We start from the raw sequence: 14495 nt of genomic DNA on the forward strand, positions 1-14495 counted from the left end.
TATTAAAACTTTTTCCAATTTTTTTTACTCAAATGACACATTGGTAATTCAGTGAAACTCCGAAAATCGTTCCAGTTGGAGTTTTAATGAAATTTTAAATGTTTGTTCATGTTCAAGAGACGTCTTAAACAAACAAAACCTGCTGATAATTATTATCAGACCTCAAAAGCCGACGGATTCGACTGACCACAACAGCTTTTAATATGAAACGTTGCAAAATATGGTCATCTATTCGTGGAAAGAAAGTTTTATTGAATCAACCTTAGGCGAATGGAAGCCTTCAGATCTGAATTTTTATTTGCAGAGCAAAATGCAGTACATAGCTTTGTGTGGGCACGTTCAACTTATAAAGCCGGAATATACGGAGGATAACATGATTGAGGTACGACTGCAGGATAGGGCATTGCAAAAAAATTTTTTTTTTTGAGTTCTGAAAGGCCCCCCCTCTCATATTGTGACAAATGTCAAAGTAAGCTCAGATGCCAAATTTCACAGACCCCCGCCCACTTCGCTTGGATTTTTTTTGAAATTGGTATTATGGGAAAATATGGAGGAAAAATGCATTAAATGCTATAACTTTTGAAGTAGCAATCAGAAAATTACAATTTATATATCTTTTGAAAGAAAATAATCTTGGTATTTTAATGGAGATATTTTTGTTACTAGGAAAATACGGGAAAGTGGGGTACTGGGTCATTTTGGCCTCAAAATCTCATATTTTTAATGATTTTTCTGCTCCGTGGCGCAAATCATACATATTTTGTAGTTTTTCTAATGTGAAAAAATCTCAGAAATCGAACGGAATTCCTTTTGACCTTAGTCCGAATACGAGAAGCTGGGGTTATAGGGCTTTTTGTCATTCATATTAAATTTTATCATTTTCTCATGCATATATCTCTATTATTCTTCAATCAATTTTCATAAAATGTAACTTGTTGAACGTGTAAAATTCTGAGGAATAAAAAAATAAATAAAAACGTTAGAGGTAAAATTCAGAAACATCAAACGTTTTGATATTTACTCTGCAAATCTCATTTTTTCCATTATTTGTCCTAATTCCTCAACTTCCCCTATTTTTTCAGGGATGAAACTTTTCTCATGTGATCCCTAAGCATATTTACACTAAAAGTAGTAAATCAAATAAGAATTTTGTTGTAAAATGGAGTTAATATGTGCGATTTTATGATGAAAATGTGAAATCGACACTATATGTCAGATAATTTGATGTTCCTGAATTTTACCGGTAACGAATCCATTTTTGGTATAATCCTAAGGATTTTCCATGCTCAACAAGGTATAGTTTATGAAAATTGAGTGAAGACGGATAGAGATATATGCACGAGAAAATGATGAAGTTTACTATGAATGAAAAAAGGCCATTTAACCCCAACTTCTCGTATTTGGACAAAGGTCAAAAAGGTTCCGATCGTTTTTTGAGATTTTTTCACATTAGCAAAACTACAAAATATGTATGATTTGCATCACGGAGCAGAAAGATCATTAAAAATGTGGGATTTTGGTGCCAAAATGGCCCAGTAACTAACATTTCCGTATTTTCCTAGAAACAAAAATATCTCCATGCAAATACTAAATTGCAGTATCTTTCACCGATTTCTCTCTTCTTTCTGTGTAATGTGCGTAAATGTCTCTGCTTACGGGTCCGCTGATGCAGGGGATTAGTTTTGTTTATCACGTTTTTGCCTTTCTCATATAGAAAGGTTGTGCAATCACTCTGAAAATCATCGACGTAATCCCGGCCCGGAGGGACGAGTGTCATGTCCTATTCGACTCAGTTTGTCGAAATCGGATAAAGTCTGTATGTGTCCGTGTATGTGGGTGTATGTATGTGCGTATGTATCAAGAATGTCACTCATTTTTCTCAGAGATGACATGACCTATTTGCTCTAACTGAAAGGTACAACGTTGTCATCGGCTACTATTGAGTTTTGTGTCGATCGGAATTCCGGTTCCGGAGTTATGGGTTTAAGAGTGCGGTCATACAGAGACTTTCCATATAAACAATAAAAAAAATTGAAAATAGAATTTTAGTTTTTGATGCCAAATGCCTTTTAGGTGCATGAAACGTCGAGATTTGATGCAAACTCGAAAGAAAAAAAAATTGACGAAAATTCACTTTTTTGTATTTTGGCACATTTTTGCGATTTTCATATAGAAAGGTTATGTAGAAAATTGTCAACCAACCCGGCCAAATTTTATTTACTGGCGTAAGGTTTCTGGATTTGAACAGGGGCGTAGTTGAGGCTATGTGGAGAGGGGCTACCCTCCCTTTCACTGTTCACAACCCCATTTAAACCTCGCTTAAATCACCCCTCGAACCACCACCCCATCCAGATCTCATACCCCCCCCCCCCCTCCAACTCAATTCCATCATCTTTAAACCACCACTATATTACAAGGCATACCAAATTAAGCTCGGGAGTCGCTCTTTCGTGGGCTTTTCACTCTCATCACACACTCACCCTCGCATGACTTAATTAGTTAGAAGATAACATTGAACTAATGCTGATTAGGCTAATTAAGTATGATATTTTTTTGTTTCAAGTGTTTCACCGTCGACACGTAGCTCTTCAAGTTCGTGGCTGGCGAGCCATTGTGTATAAATGCAAAGTTTACTAAGAATGCAATAGAGATTTCCACAATTATATTGAACATAACCAGCCACCGAGCCATAGTTTGGAGAAATGAGAAAGACACAATTGCACCACTAGGTGGATTAAAACAGGCTTTTTTACTATATTAGGCTGATTCCAAACACAATTTTGTCCTATGCTATATTTCTCCTTAGTGTAGAACAATGTTGGTAAAAATTATTTTTTCTCCATTAAGGAGAAAATTGTTTAAAACCATCTTTGCGCGTGAAGAGTTTTTTGGAGCGAACGTTAATCCGACTCTATCTTAGTCCCGTCACTAAGTTAGTGTCGGAACCTGATGAGACGCAGTCGAAAAGCAAATTTCCTAACTAATTCACAATTTGGTACCACCTCACGCTCGGGAAGTACTCAATCTCAATCGACCGACAGCAGCTGTTCTGTATCTAAACATAATTTTACAATTTTGTGTTTATTTGCTTTACCCTTCTTCGTTGCTCCCGCATCATTCCCACCCGAGTAGAAGTATGTGTACCTCCCTAACATAACATAACATCCCAATCACAGAAAGAGAGATGCCTTTTGAGCTGAGCCTGAAGGCATCCATCCTCGAGCGCAAACATATAGCACGCATATTTGTCGGTTTGGCCACGGTTGATGATGACGATGAAATGATTAACCCTGGGGAGTATCCGCGAAGCGGTGTCCGACCGGTCTTGCAGCAGGTCGGTCTCGTCAACAAGTGGACTTCGGCAGTGTTCAAGCTATGTCTGAATTGATGCCGCTTTGCGTGGTCCAATTCAAAAACTCCTCCACGATTCAACCCTGATGTGGTCGGAACCAGGAACGGGGAAAGTCACCATGCGACCGACTGTTGTTATTACCATTGACCAGGATGAGTAATGAATGTTTTTGAGAAATGAGCTCCGGTTTTCGAAGCGGGGGACCACCGTACATTCGGTGGTTTCGGTGCGTTAGGTTTTGATCCCGATGCAAGTCAGTCACAAATGCAGTCCGGCCGGGGCTGCCGACATCATTACACGGCTGAGAAGTGTTTCCACAGGGTTTTCACTAAAACCAAACAGCTGTGCAATTTTCCGGTGACGATACTGATGAAGGCGACTGTTTATTACGCTGTGACGGATTGCTTTCGAATGTCGGGGCGGGGGGGTACACGATTCCCTCGAGTTGGTAGGGATAAATGGAAGAGAAAGCGGTCGATTTAAATTAATGACCTTCGGGTGATAGAGGATGCTTTGGCAAGTGGTTCGACGATTCGTCAAACCTGTTATTGATTTCAAATAAAACAAAAAAGTTCTTACTGAAATTGTTTTTTTTTTCTTTTTTATACCAACAGAGATGACCCACGTTCAGTGTTCTTCAACCAACATCCGGGACCAAGCAAGGACAGTGACCCAAAAGCCAGCAGCAGCGTCGAAGAACCGACCCCTTCTACCTCGTCTGCCTTCGACAGCGGAAGCATGTTGAAACGGCCAACCTTCGCATCCAACACGCCGTCACTGAGTGGATTTGGTAACAGCAAACCAATCGCCAGCTCGTTGGGAGCGTCCAACAATCTCTACCAGGGGCAACCTCCGAGGATCATCGGAAGTACCAGTGCCAATTTCGGAGGGCCTACCGTAATACACCACAAAATATCCATCGAACCTCGGACTACTACGACGGCTACGGCGGACAGTTCAAAAATCACATTCAGGCCTTCGCCAACGAGTAGTACCGCAACGACGACCCCGACCTCGACGGCACCCGGTAGTGGGACCCATCGACCGGTGGAAACGCAAATGCCAACCAATCGGAACAGTGCTAGTGGAGGCGGGAGTGTAGCTCCTGCGGTCGGAGGTGTCACGAATCATACTGTAAATAGTAGTAATGTTAGTAACAACAGTGCGCCACCTCACGGTGGAAGTGTCGGGAAAAATCACAACAACGGTGAAACGGGAGGAGGAAAAGTGACGCCTCGATTTGCGGCCGTTACTCAGCAATCGATAGGAAGTGCCGCCGCGGGTGTCCAGTTGACCCTGTACGGTTGGCGGAAGAAATGCCTTTACACAGTGATACTGATGCTGATGATAATGATTATCATTAATCTTGCCCTTACGCTGTGGATACTGAAAGTGATGGAGTTCTCGTCGGTAAGTGTTAGGTCGCTTTGATAGATCGATTAGATTAGATTTTGTGTTTCGCCTTCGTCTCATCAGTATTCGACTCTAACTTACTGAGAGGACTAAGCTAATGCCGGACTGGCGCTAGCTCCAAAAACGGTAGTGGGCAAACCCCTAGTCAAGTATGATGTCCAACGTCAATCCGGCGTTTGTTTAGTCCTGTCACTAAGTTAGTGTCGGATTCTGATGAGACGAAGTCGAAACGCAAATTCTATAACTAATTTAATTATAGGGTTTTCAACAATTTTCTGTTTAGTGGAGAAAAAATAGTTTTTATCAAAATTGTTCTCCACTAAGAAGAAATATAACACAGTTAAGATATTGTCATCGCAAATGCTATTTAAAGATAATCTCTTGAATGCAACCGATGAAGCGACGAAGAAAAAAAAGGTCACAGAATTCCCAAAGGTTTTCATCCCATATTGCATAGACCAACCAACATTTTTCACAGACCACCAAGCAAACTCGTTCTGAAAAGCTAATCTACTCTAATTCCCCAATCGGTAAATTATTAAATAGGTTCCACTTAAATAGGTGCCTAGGCATTAAGTTAAAAAGAAAAGTTTTTCACCATCCTTTCGTTGCACTGTGGCTCTATCGATGGCATGGATGCACAGTGCTGCGAAGCAACAGGCACAAACTGCAATCCAGAAAGGGGGGGACGGAAATGGGACTTTAGAAGGAAGTGCATCCAGATCCACTGTGAAACTTGATTGTCATACGGTGAGGATCGAATCAACCTACTCTTACTCGTAGTGATGATTCTGATTGTTTATTCGAAGACAATTTTCCATTAACATTAACATGTATGTTATAGACTTGAGGAATTTGAATGGCTGTCTCAGTCAACAAGACACAAAACGAATATTGTTTACTGCCCGACGTTTCGGCCTTCGATGTTGCCCTTCTTCAAAGGGAATAGCGGTCTTTCATTTTTTGTTGAATTGTCGCTGTCCGACTTTGCGGAGGACAGCGACAACTTAACAAAAAAACGAAAGATCGTATTTCCCTTGAAAAAGGCCAACAGTAAAGGCCAAAACGTCGGGCAGTAAACAACATTCGTTTTGTGTCTTGTTGATTGAGACAGCCGTTCAATTTCTCAAGACTAAACCATCCCAGTCTTCATAAATGGTCTAAATAAAATATACAGAATTAGTTATGGAATTTGCGTTTCGACTTCGTCTCATCAGAATCCGACACTAACTTAATGACAGGACTAAACTAACGCCGGATTGACGCTAGCTCCAAAAAATGGAGACACAATTTGTGTTCCTGAGCAAATTTCTAGCCAAGCGTGATGTTCCACAAGAAAAGAAGCTCTTTTTAAGCTGATAAGAACTAATCTATTTGAAACATTTCATTTGGCTAAAGCATAGTTTATAAACCGAACTCTGGCAACACTCCCGATGCAGGTGCACATGCAGCGTGTGTCGGTGGTGAAGCGGAAAAATATCAAAAACAATTTAGGGAAACGGTCTTTGAAATTGCACCACTTCTCGTGCTAGCTGGTGGAAGTCGTTGAAGTGAGTCCTACCTCTAGCCACGTGGGAATTTGTGCTGTAATTGGATTTCAAGGTTTATTTACCGCCCCGTATCCGGAAGCTCGGGATAGAGATTTCGTTTTTTGTTTGTGTTTGTATTTGCTACTACACCGAGAAGCAATGTAAGAGATCAGAGTTAATGTCCCTCTAGTGAAAGTCTGGACAAGATGGATTTGACATATCCAAACGAGCAGAGCATTTTGCTTAGAGATTTCAAGTTGGAATAGTTTCGACACTTTACGCTGTGACGAGCCCGGAGTCAAGATGAAGCATTACCCAGGACACGGCGTATCTCTCAAAATATCAACTTTCTTAGCTTAGCTTAGCTTAGGTAGACTGGCCGTAGTTGCAATGAGTAAAAATTCACAATGAACAATTTGTTTAAATTTTATTTGTTTATTCAGGTTTTAACCTTGAGGGTCTTCCCCCTTTTTGAAAATAATATACAATTCACTTGACAATTCGAAATAGATAAAAAGAAACAAATAATCGAATATTATTTCTGTTGAGTATCCTGGGTGCATTGCTTTCCACTTCTTTTGCTAATTTTCTTTATTATTGGGGAGCAATCAGACTTCCCAAATGAACATCGTACACAATGTTCGCTCTGGTTCTGTGCTCATATTAAACCCACACTTCGTGTACGAACTCGAACTCGCTATTTCGTACCTAAACACATGCACATGTTCGTCTGCACAATCGAACCCCATGTACGTACACGGTGTGCGTACACATACACTTAGAAATAGAAATATGCTGAGTTAGCATACACTGAAGTTTTTTTTATGCGGGGGATACGTACCGCATAAAAAAAATCCGCATAAAAAAACCGCATAACTTTGAAAATCCGCATAAAAAAAAACCGCATAACGTTGACAATCCGCATAAAAAAACCGCGAAACTTTGAAAATCCGCATAAAATAAAACCGCATAACTTTGAAAATCCGCATAAAAAAACACATAAGGTGTGAAATATTTTTCAATATTAAGAGCCATAGTACTCAAGGAAAAGCAAGGATTTGAAGTAAGAAAGTTTAGAAAAAAGCGTGGAGTAGGGTCATATGAGCAAGCTTAGAGTTTCCCGGCTACTTAGCTCTTTTTCTTCTGCAACGCAGGAGTCAGGATCTTTTGGCATTAAATGCGAATCACCTGAGTCTGCGGCATGTCCAGACAAACGTAAAGTCACTTAATGACTTATGCTGTCGGAACCGTGACTCCTTGGAATCGCAAGACTGACCTCGGCACCTAACCGACCAGCATCGAGATAACGATTTCGACAGAAATTTCAACGTCGGGAAATTTCTCCGTCGGAGTAGACTAGGCCCCCGCCGGGGACTAATTCGAATAGATCGGGAAGTAGCGCCGGCAGATGCTCGTCGGGGCGCCTGACAACTGGAAGTCACTCCACCCCGAATCGTAGGACCGACCTCTGCATCTGCCCGGGTAGTATTCGGAAGATCTTCCACTGCCGGGGAACTTTTCGTCGGAGTAGGAAAGATCCACCGTCGGGGACTATTCCGAGTAGTCCGTAGCGAATCGCCGGCTTGAATCATCGGGGCGCCAGTGAACCGGACGCAATCCTCCACCGGGAATCGCTGGACTAACCTCGGCATTCTGCCGGACTGCATCTAAGGAAGAATAACGTGTCCGTCAACGGTTGCAGGAGACATTCTTTCGTCGGGGAACTCTCCGCCGAGGTAGGCTAGCTCCACCGTCAGGAGCTACGCCGAGTAGCACCGAACGCGACAGACCCTGGTCGTTGGGGCACCAGTGAACCGGAAGCCACCCTCCAACCGGAATCGCCAGATCGACCACGGCATCCAACTGGTCAACGTAGAGAGGAAGGCATGTAGAATATCATGCCGTGGCGATATGGCGGTTACGAGTCAAGCGGAATCTTGCACGACCAGCTAGACCTGGAATCAAGTGAAGTGCATTAACACGCCTCCCCCCAAAGTAGTCATTTCAAATGGAATCCGGGGGATCAGGCAAATGTCGGACTTCTTGGTGGAGTTTAGAGGAACAGAGAGTTATCTTCTCTGTTCAGAGTCCCTCACTCTGGCACATGATGGATGAAATCGGTAGTATGGTCTAACTACTGAACGTGTGCCGGGTCGGCGTAAAAGCTTTATCACCAAGTAAAAAAAAAATACACGCTCAGAGACTTTTTTTCCGATCTCGCCGAACTGAGTCGAATGGTATAAGAGATTCGGCTCTGCGGGCCTCGGTTAAAAAGTTGAAATTCCGACCGATTGCATAAGTTTTATTATGAGAAAGGTAAAAAGGTATTCAGTCATTTTCTGTTTTTATTTTCACTGCATCAAGAATATTTCTCATATCCTTAACCCAAAGACTAGTAATTTATAACCTAAAATAAAAATATTTCTTTTGTTTAAGCATGTGCATTCACGAGGATCTATCTCTCGATAAAAGTTGCTTCAGGTGATGCCCTAGAAATTAAAAGGAAGCTGCATAAAAAGAATCGCATACCTTTGAAAATCCGCATTAAAAAAACCGCATAACTTTGAAAATCCGCATAAAAAAAACCGCATTAAAAAACCGCATAAAAAAAGACTTCAGTGTACTGTACAGAGGCAGATAGAAAAATATGCTATCGATGAATAAATAAAGTTCTGCGTGTAGGTTCGTGGCACTAGTTTTCTCTTTCTCACTCTCATCATCACTAGCGTTAATTTTTTTTGCCTTGTGCGAATCGTTCTCGCGTACGCACCCGGTGTACGTTCACGGATGTTTGAACTAGAGTTTGTACAACGTTCGCTAGGGTTCGGTGTTCGAGGCAAACTTGTACATCGAGACGAAGCATGTTTGAGGTTGAACGCGTGAACGAAATTAAACTTGTCGATGTCATGGGATGTCTGGGTTCAATGGTTTACCCTCTGCCGCCTGCTGATCATTCCGTCCACCTTCTCACTCGCTTGTTTTTTGTGTCGTCGCTAGGGTTTTGATTTTCGTTGTTACATGTTTGGTGCAATTTGTGTTTTCGGCGGCCTGGTATGACCATCTTCTTTCTGGTTTCTAGGCAAGTTTACTATTGGCTTAGGGATACCGTGGAATATTGTTTGTCCGGCATTTATTTTTTAGTCGGCTGTCTGCGGTGTATTAGCAGACGTCGATCACTGTTTGATGATGTTAGTTGTAGTAGATGAATTTTCTTTTTGTTGTTTTGGTGCATCGCTCACCGTAACGTGCCGTCTGGTTACAGAACTGGCACGTGGACGTCTGCCCAGGGTATGTGCATAGGGTTGTTTGTATGTTTTTAACAACTTGAGATGATCTGCCCTCGAAAGTCAAGTAAGACGGTATAGGTTGGTTCAACCGCATTCGCATCACCCGAACACCGTTGAGATTAACAGAGAAAAAACTTCTCTAAGCGTCGTTTGTGACTAATTCCACTTCTCCATACTTGAACATGAATCTTTTAATATAATCCGTACTAGTACGAATGTAGGCGAATTTCCGTGCGATCATTGTTCATATACACGGGGATCTTGGTTTTAACGTTTTCATATTCGACGTCGTGTTGCATGTTGTTCTTCGCTAAAAAGCTTACTGCATAGGTTAAGGAGTTAAACGTCATTAGTACTATTTGTCTAGTATGATGTACCTGTATTTGTAAAACTTCGGTAAGAGCAAGCTCCATTTTCACTTCGATCAACTGCTCCACCTCGCACACTGTATATGTAAGATAGATCTGCGAACAGTCAATCGCGATTGTATTCTCCTGTAATGGACGAAATTTATTTTGTGGTTCACTCATTTCACTTGCAGTTAGGGGTGACGCTAGATGTAACGGATGTTTGTTGTATCTATATGTTACACATACACGTAAGAGCCTTAAGAGAATATGAAATAATTTTGAGCGGTCTAAAAAAGCAATAAATAGACCAGAAGGTGATTATTGATTCAACTTCATATCCACACACCAGAACGTCTATTTTAGTTAAGGAATTAGCGTGATGTTCTGCAAAAATATTCGTGTGCTTTGTCCATGATGCTTTTTGTTGTTGGAATTTAGGATCCTCTTATATGGTGTCTATGGTTCTATTCGCTTGATGTCTGCTACATTTAACGAAGCGTTTGCGGATTCCGAATTCAACATGTCAGTACCTTCAAGAACCGGCTATTGAGGAGTATTTTGCTCGATATTTGTCCATGGCATTTTGATCTGTATTTTTATTTGTTGTTTTTTTGTTGTTAAATTTGGTATTGTACGTTCAATTCCAAAGACATGAGATTTCTACGCCAATTTGAGAAGATTTTAGAGGAGAAATTTTAATAGAACCTAAGTAACCTTGGGAGCCTTACTTTGTTTACTTCCTCTATCGATTTTTACAACGGCATTGAAACTAAACGCCATGTTTTCAGTAAATATCGAAAGACGACGGTTTTTACAACAATATTATGCAAAGAGTTGGGGAGTAAATGTTGAACTGCAACTGCAAATGTTACCAAAAAAGAATCGCTTATTGTTACTTACGACCTAAGCTAAATGATCTCCAGGTTTCATTCGCTCACGTTCTTTGTTGTGTAAGCGTACATTAACATACAAACGCTCAATTCTTTGGCGATAATATCCGTTCGAAAGTACGATTATTCACGCATACCTAAGCCCGCGAACTCGCAATCACAATAAAGCGCCACAGCGATTGAGTCAACATTTTATCACAAACGAATTTATAAACGTGATCTCAAGCGCGAACTTACAAATGCCCGATCCTCCACTCTCTAAAAAAAGAAACATTACCACTATATACAAACTCCCACGCGATCAAGCACGTTAACATACAAACGTTCGAGCCCTTCGCGAGAATATCATCTTCGTCACAAACGCGAACGTAAATTCACAAACATAATAACGTTGCTGTGATTTGGTGAGCGATTTAACACCTACGAATTTATAAATAAGGTCTCAAGTGCGGTTATACAAACGCGCGTTCCCAAGCGATCATGATCGCACCAGTAAGCTCCTAGCATCGGTCCAAGGAACAAAAAACTGAAACTCATATAGAGCAAACCATACGTTTCAGGGCGACATTGCCGGGAACTCTAATGATATGGGGGAACTAACTCTCGTTTAGCAATTAACTTTCAGCAGGGTTTTAGTGCGAGACATTGCCGGACTCGTCTACCCGAGAGCCAGTTCGTCAACTCATGCGAAATTCTGTCGGAGCAGAAAAATACTTCTAACATCTCTCCTGTACCAATACTTGGCAGTTTCTTAGATGGAGTATGCACAGATTCGTGCTCCATCAATTCCGATCGATATTTTATCTTCCTCAAATGATGCGAAGGGCAGTTGTACCACTGTTGATTAAGGGGGTCTAGTCTCGAGACCCGAACATGAGCTGGTTTGTAAGAGGAATAAATCGCAAGGTATCTATTTTTTATTTTCAAGCTGTTTTTTACTTTTAAATTTATGTTTTGATGACCAAAAAAAAACAATCGCGACCTTCAAACATCATTGATTACGATGTCAAAACTGCTGTCGAGTAAAACTTTTCATAAGAGCATTGGTCCGATTTCCATTTTATAAAGGTATTCAGTAAACATACCGCTATGTTTACCCGTGGCAGATTTTTTTTTATTTTGCGAATTGTTAAATATCTGCAACGAATAGTCAATTTTTTTTAAATTTTGCGCCATTTTTTACATAATAGATACCATAAAAATGGAACAAAATATAATTGTGCAAATCGTACACAGGAAAACCAAATGACGTTTCATGGTCATCAATGTTGTTCTCTGATCTTCAAAATTAAATTTTAAAAGTCAAAACATGTTTAAAAAATGAAATTTTCAACTCTCTTCTGTTTCAACTCACCTTAATTTGCTGTACTTATAAATTAATAAACGCGGTCTAAAATGTGAATATATAAACGCTCGTTCCCACGCGATCATAACATGAAAAGTGAATGAAGTTTTGATGACCTACAACAAAGACAATAGATACTAAATATTCTAAAAAATATGTGTTTCTAGATAGGATAAAAAGCCTATTTTGGCACTATTGGGGAGAGTGTTTCACTATTTCACTACTTATTGGACTTTTTTGGTAGGATTTTCTGATTTATTTGGAGCAAGAAAATTCACGGTGTTCTGAATTGCACGTTTACAAGTTATAGAAGATACTAAATCGGAAACCATGTGCCAACACTGTATCTACACACTAATGTTGTTTTTGCTTGAAGCGAAACAGAGTCAGGTTCTAACCCCAATACTGCCGTCAAAATATTTGAACTGACAGCGATATTAGTTCCGGGGTCAAGCAAAAGTTAGATAATAAGCAGTCTTCGACCGCTAAACCACGAAAAGCAGGTCAAACAATTTTTATTGATCAATGTGGTGGATACTGTACAGGTGTGGCAATCTATCGCTAGATTTCTGCAAATTTATGGCATAATAAATTTCGATTTCCGTATACTTTTTCTGATGTTTCCGGTTACTAATACATTTAAATATGACCTTCATCATCGTCTATTAGATACAGCACATTGATCCTCGATAACCCTAAACTAGCGAAGGAATAACAAAACGAGAAGACGGATATACCAGAGTTACTCAAAAAACAGCAAACATCTTAAAACATCCAACAGTGAAAACCTAAACTGCTCTAGCGACAACGAGATAGACGTGCACAAGAGGGAGGGTGAGTGTAGACTTAACAACCAACATGCAGTTGAGTAAATATTGGAAATAATGATTCCCCACCGAGAAAGAAGATACAATACAATGGCAAGCAGTTCACCCAGGATTTGTTTTTTCGACTTAAGTTGTATTTAAAAGGCATATTTTTTCCGAAAAAGGCCAATGATCCTTGATTTTAAAACCTTTATAAGGTGGCAAGGTGAATATTATACACTCATTTGTGGGAACTTTCTGCTAATCCTCGAGGAAATTTTGTGTATGATTTATAAAAGTGATTGACAGAAATGATCTCTGGAAAGTTGACTTTAATAAGCAGAAAATTCACAGATTATCAAATTATTGCTAACTAGTTTACCAAAGCTGAAAGTCTGCTCAAAACGCTTGGTGCTGCTCAGCATATACTTTTTCATTTGAAGTGTTTTTAAAATGAAAAGCATACCATTGAAAAGGCCTTCTTTTGTTCATAAATCGAAAATCGGCAAGATAATAATAACCTGAAATTGACAAGATAATAATAGTACGGGTGTTCGCGAACGATCCCGATTGCATCTTCGCATGCGTCGCCAGATTTATATTATCGCGAAGGACACAAGCATTTCTATGTGAACGTATATGATCGCCTGGTCACTTTTATGTCACATATGCCAGGCTATGTATAACTTTGCGTGTTTGAATTCGTTTATATAATCGAGATGCAGTTTGCATATTCACGTGGGTTTTCTAACCCTCGCACGGGTTGTCATTTTGATGTTTAATTTTGAGTGTACGGTTCAGATGATGCAAGGGAGTGAGCTTATCTCGCTAGAGTCTCATACGACGGTGCTCCGAAGCTTGTTGTCTTGTGTATAAAAGTTCCATATTTTAGAGTGGCAGCCCCCGGACGAAACTGTTTTGTGATCGCGGGAAAGCGAGCGCTTGTATGTTGGCACATGATACCGTGTTTATTAATTAGTAAGTGCTATTACGTTGATTCAATCGCCAGGACGTTTATGCGATTGCGAGATCCTGGGCGCAGCCCTTGGGGCCGGATTTGTATTATCACCAAGGGCTCGAGCGTTTGTATGTTATTGTACGCATTCTTTTATTGCATGGACCTTGTATGTCGCGTATGCTAGCGGCGTTTGTGATTTTGCGTATACCAATGCGTGTCTTAATATTTGCATATTTCAGTGCTCTTTTGAGTGTCTTAGAGAAAGAAACAGCAAAAGAGGAAACAACAAATTAATTAGACATTTGTTAAAGGTTGGATGGCTGTACAACTCGTATACTACATATTGGAGAGAGCCAATATCTAATTGCGGTAATCATGCGCAGAACGACAAAAAAAATTGAAAGGAAAAGTGACAAAGGCAAATCCATACAGCACATGAAAGGGTGATAGTAGGAAAAATCATGCAGCGCAAAGAAGGCCCAATGAATCTTTCCGGCCTCCCCGATGCACCCCGATCGAAGCGTATTGCAACCAACATCGTAAAGCAGCTTTCTATTAAGAGGTC

General features: G+C 40.4%; 2 protein-coding genes across 3 annotated transcripts in view; one reads left to right on the plus strand and one right to left on the minus strand.

The window, feature by feature from the left end:
* Positions 1-14495, minus strand: part of LOC131684730 (uncharacterized) — a 654472-nt gene that overhangs the window by 354018 nt on the left and 285959 nt on the right. The window lies entirely within an intron of this gene.
* LOC131684750 (uncharacterized) overlaps positions 1-14495 on the plus strand; it is a 130910-nt gene that overhangs the window by 101829 nt on the left and 14586 nt on the right. The window contains exon 4 of the mRNA XM_058967881.1: positions 3967-4762. Within this exon, the coding sequence (XP_058823864.1) occupies positions 3967-4762 (796 nt within the window). The remainder of the gene's footprint in view (positions 1-3966; positions 4763-14495) is intronic.

Source organism: Topomyia yanbarensis, chromosome 1 (assembly GCF_030247195.1).
Source record: "Topomyia yanbarensis strain Yona2022 chromosome 1, ASM3024719v1, whole genome shotgun sequence".
NCBI lineage: Eukaryota > Metazoa > Arthropoda > Insecta > Diptera > Culicidae > Topomyia > Topomyia yanbarensis.